This window comes from Calliopsis andreniformis, chromosome 5 (genome assembly GCF_051401765.1).
Source record: "Calliopsis andreniformis isolate RMS-2024a chromosome 5, iyCalAndr_principal, whole genome shotgun sequence".
NCBI classification, from domain to species: Eukaryota; Metazoa; Arthropoda; class Insecta; order Hymenoptera; family Andrenidae; genus Calliopsis; species Calliopsis andreniformis.
Window position 1 is genome coordinate 3,544,384 of NC_135066.1, and position 4,541 is coordinate 3,548,924.

Sequence of the window (4,541 nt, forward strand, 5' to 3'; positions counted from 1 at the left end):
TTCTGTCGCTAGATGGCTATAGCGTTTCACAGCCCATGTTTTGACGAAATTTGCAAAATGTGGTTTTTGAAATAATGAAATAAACTTTTTCGCAAAATTTTATTGCAAGTCAGTTACATATTCTCTGTAAATGCAATAGACCATTAAGTTACATATTTATATGAAATAAATAAATCAGTTGCATATATCAATGATTACAGAAAGTTAAACAACCCTTCCACGAAAATAAATAAACATTTTATTGCATAACTCAAACCCTCAAAAAATTATAATCTGTTTTACAACTCGTTCCATTCACTGAGAGTCAACATTTTTGCAATTAAATATTTGTTTCGAGCATACTTGTATAGGTATTACATGTAACTATTGTAACAAGTATTTATTGACTTTTTTCATACTTTACAGAAGTTAAAAAAGCCAATGACCCCTCCGCATACTCTAATTTTTTCATCGACAAAAGTGGGAGGAAGAACAATAAATCGCATACGAAAAGTTCTCATAGTCATTTCAACAAGGTGCATATTTAGGGATGCAAATCTGCAGGTGCGCGAAGGAACAAGTTAAACTGCATATCTCTACGTATATTTTAGACCACCGTGTCTTCCTCTTAAGGGCGGCCATTTGAAACTTGCACGCAATACTTGGGTGGTTACGAAGTTCTAACTGTTATCAACTACAGTGATCCACCCACTGTAAAAGTGTAAGTATTACTTACATCGTCGATCGATCTTCCTCTAAACATCTGGTCGCCACATTTTTTTCCCGTTTTCATGGTGCACTCGTTCAGTCGCCCTGACAAATGCCGGACAAATCCTGGCGGTGATACTCTTGGTAACAGGTTAGCCCGACAAGCCAGGGAATTCTTTCCTTTCGCAGTCTAGTATCAACCGTCGAGAAAGATGAACATTCAGTTGTACGGTGGCGAGGAGTACGACAAACTCATCAAGCCCATTATGCTAACAGGAAAAGTCATCTCGATTTGGCCACTGGCAGAGGACAGTAGCAGATCTATGGTGCTTTTTAGAAGGATCCATCTGTTCTGCATGTTTTTCCTGGTAAACGTTTTTGCAAATCAATTGTAACCCTTGTAATAAGTAAGTATACAATTATCAGTTATCAATTTTTAGCGAACTTCAATACTTTGATTTTTGTATAATAAATATTTACAGAAGTGAAGGTGTAAAATATGAAAAATCGAATAAAATTTCTTGCCATAGAATTTGTAAAAAATAAATACAATAAATTCTTGAGACTTGTATTAAAAGGGAATTAATCAGAGTTGATTTTTCAGGTAGTAGTAATGTCGATTGCAGTTACAGCGGACGTGGTCTACAATTTGGACGATTTAGACGAGGCAACCGAGTGTGCTTTGATATGTTCAGCCTTCTATCTTTGCGTGGTCCGCCTAGTGGTCTATACGATCCATCAAAAGGATATGCTTTACGTGGTGAACACGATGAGGGAGGATTGGACTTTGTCTTCCTACGAGGACAGGATTATCTTACAGGAGAAAACGCTGTTCGCCTTCAAGCTCGCTAAGTACTTTATCAGCACCGTGGCCATAACGATCGTGTTGTTTATGTGCGTTCCACTTCTGGAAGTACGTATAAGATCGTATCTTCGTTTTCTAGTTCATCTTTCACATTCTTTTACGAGTGTTTACGACCGGACTAAATTTACTGCGTTTGCTTCCGACTTGACTCGGTTTCAAATTGATTTATAGTGGTCTCTGCACGAATCGAATTCAGTTTCGATTGTTTCTATTGCAGATCTACGTAGGAGGCAAAGACAGAGTTCTTCCCTTTCGGGGCTATTTTTATATAAACCGAACGGTGTCGCCGATCTTCGAGTGTCTTTATTTGTTCAACGTGACAGCGGGTGGTTTCGGTGGTTCAATGATCGCTGGTGCTACTAGCTTCAACCTAGTCGTAATAATGCATGGGTCAGCCAAGTTTGCTGTGTTGAGGAAAAGATTGGAGACCCTGGATGGCAAGGACCCTGAGTCTGTATCGAATATGGGAGCTTGTGTTATTCGCCATCAAAAAGCAATGGAGTAAGTTTAATCTCCCTAATTACAGACAAGTGTCTAGTTGGTCTTGCCCTACGGACACTAAAGTGGGCATTAGTATATACACATATCTACTACAGTACACAAGAACCTCGATTCTTGTAAAGGAAAGGACCCAAAGGGAACACAAGTATCAGGGTTCGCCTGACAACGTGGTCTGTCCTGCGTTGACTCATTCTACTTACCCATTTTGCACAGAATACTCATAAACTCTCAGTTTTCTGCACAAATTTTCCCTGGTTTCAATTTCCACTTATTAAATAGACACAAGTAAAACCTCCATCGATCAAGTTAAGTAAAGCCTCGAGACAGAAGAAGCTTTCCCTATCTTCTAATCGATCGAGAAATCTGTCTCCAGGTACGCAGATGCGCTCGAGAGGATCATAAATGTTCTGGCTTTGGGGCAATTCGTCATTAGCACCGGGCTGATCTGCTTCGCGGGATTCCAGATCACCTCGGTGCGTCCCGTTCGTAGCGCGCGAAGTCGAGACGTCGTCGATAAAAAGTAACCTTTCCAGATGATGGAGGATAAGGGACGGCTGATGAAATATTCGACCTTCTTGAACTCCGCCATCCTTGAGCTGTTCATGTTCAGCTTCAGCGGGAACGAGCTGATCGATGAGGTATATCGGAAAGATCTAGCTATCGCGTTGATAAAGCAACCGAATCTCGCACATCATTCATTGCCCACACTTCTCCAGTCGCGAGATACTAAATCTTATTTCATTCTTTTTTTCTTTCCATGCTCATATGGCAACAGATTAATCGAAATCAAACTCTTATTTGAGTCCTTTATTTGCCATTGCTGAAATTTGTGAAGAAAAAAAGAGTTTTCCTTGTAGGAAAAAAAGGGTTAAAAAATATTTTCTGTATCCATAGCGTTTTAAATTTCCCCATGGTATGAAACAATTATCAGTAAGCTCATATCACATAAGTGCACGTTTCAACCTAACTAACAATTAGTGAACGAAACAGAGCGAGGCAGTGGGTGTATCCGCTTATAGCAGCGGCTGGATCGGTAGTCGTTTCCCTCAAAGTCTTCAGATTATGATGATGCGATCCACGGTGCCCTGCCAGATAACAGCAGCGAAATTTTACAGCATGTCCTTGGAGAGCTTTTCAGCGGTGAGATACAAGCACATTTATATTCTTCAAACGACTTCCATTCCTCATTTTCCTATCGCTGTCTCCCTCATCAGTAATAGAGTAAATTGGCATCCCATCACGTGGAAGGTCGTAACCGAGGCGAAATGTTGCAATTCGCAGGTCCTCAGCACGTCGTTTTCATACTTCACAGTCCTGACGGCCGCCAAAGACGACTAACTGCCGCGACGACGATCGTAGATGCTCGTACGACACGCTTTCACGTAGACGGAATCCCTTGATGACTCAACTCGCAGCGAATATACTATAGTTCCGCTAGTCTAAAAATATCCATGTACGTCAAAACGCCGACCGAAAGTCCCCACTACCCTTTTTTGTTCGCTGATCTGATGATTTCGGGGGTTGATTGTGGGAGGAGATCGATGAGGAGATAGCTTTGTCCAAGGTACTCTTTAGGGGGATGCTCGAGAAGAAAGGGTTCTCAATAAAGCGGTAACTAGAGCTTCTGTTGGTAATTTTATTTGGAACTACTTACGAGGGTGCCAGTCGAGAGTAGTTGACAATATTCTAGATTCTAGATCAATACATGTATTTTCTTCTCTTATTTATATAGAATATTTCTTGTGTGACATTATTTTACACCCACGCCTCGTTCCCTGACATCATAATGGTCCACTAATCAAGCTACATAAACTCATAATTTCACACAGTGTTTACTGACACGTGTTCCCCGAGTACCCAGCTTAGACATAAGTACCTTCCACGACACTGTCTATTTATCAACTCGTAAATCATTCAGACCTATCTTCTAATCTCCCTGGTCAGATACTAATTCAGGTTACATGACCCAAACACCGTGGTCCCTGGATACACAAAAAAGAAGTAGGTACTGACGACCTGCTCAATAACAAATGATTCATCTGAGCCACTTCCAAGGTAGAGTGCCCAGAGCACAATCAACCTTTTCGCAAGGCGGACCCAAAGCACAGAGGTGTAATACCCTGACCACTCCTGACGTCACCAGGTCTGACGTCACCCAATGGTAAGAGCATTTCGCAGGAGTTTCGGCAAAATGTAACGAGTTCGGCCTCGTTCTCTCTGGGTGGGGTAAACCATCAGTGGATGGTCTCGGGAGCGACTCGAGGGTATTTTCATCGCAACAGTACAACACGTGCACCCGGCCAGTGCACGCACAGGCTGCTCCTCGAGTTCTCTGATCGCCGCGCATCGTTCGCCTCTCAGTGCTCACCGTGCCTGGACAAGATGTAACAGAGAAGAGGGCTGGAAATTGCCGCTGGATGGTTTTCGGGACACATCGAGACGATGGGAGCCAGCTGATGCCGACTATTGTCGTCCACGGGATGGCAAT

The 4,541-nt window shown here is 42.2% G+C and overlaps 1 protein-coding gene across 1 annotated transcript; it reads left to right on the top strand.

The window, feature by feature from the left end:
- Window positions 1–783: 783 nt before the first annotated feature.
- On the top strand, window positions 784–3,391 carry LOC143179202 (odorant receptor 13a). Its single transcript, XM_076378311.1, has 7 exons — window positions 784–1,055; window positions 1,292–1,600; window positions 1,770–2,053; window positions 2,427–2,526; window positions 2,587–2,691; window positions 3,044–3,193; window positions 3,335–3,391. Exons 1-7 carry the CDS (start codon window positions 900–902, stop codon window positions 3,389–3,391), a joined length of 1,161 nt encoding a protein of 386 aa, XP_076234426.1. The 5' UTR covers window positions 784–899.
- The last annotated feature ends 1,150 nt before the right edge of the window (window positions 3,392–4,541 follow it).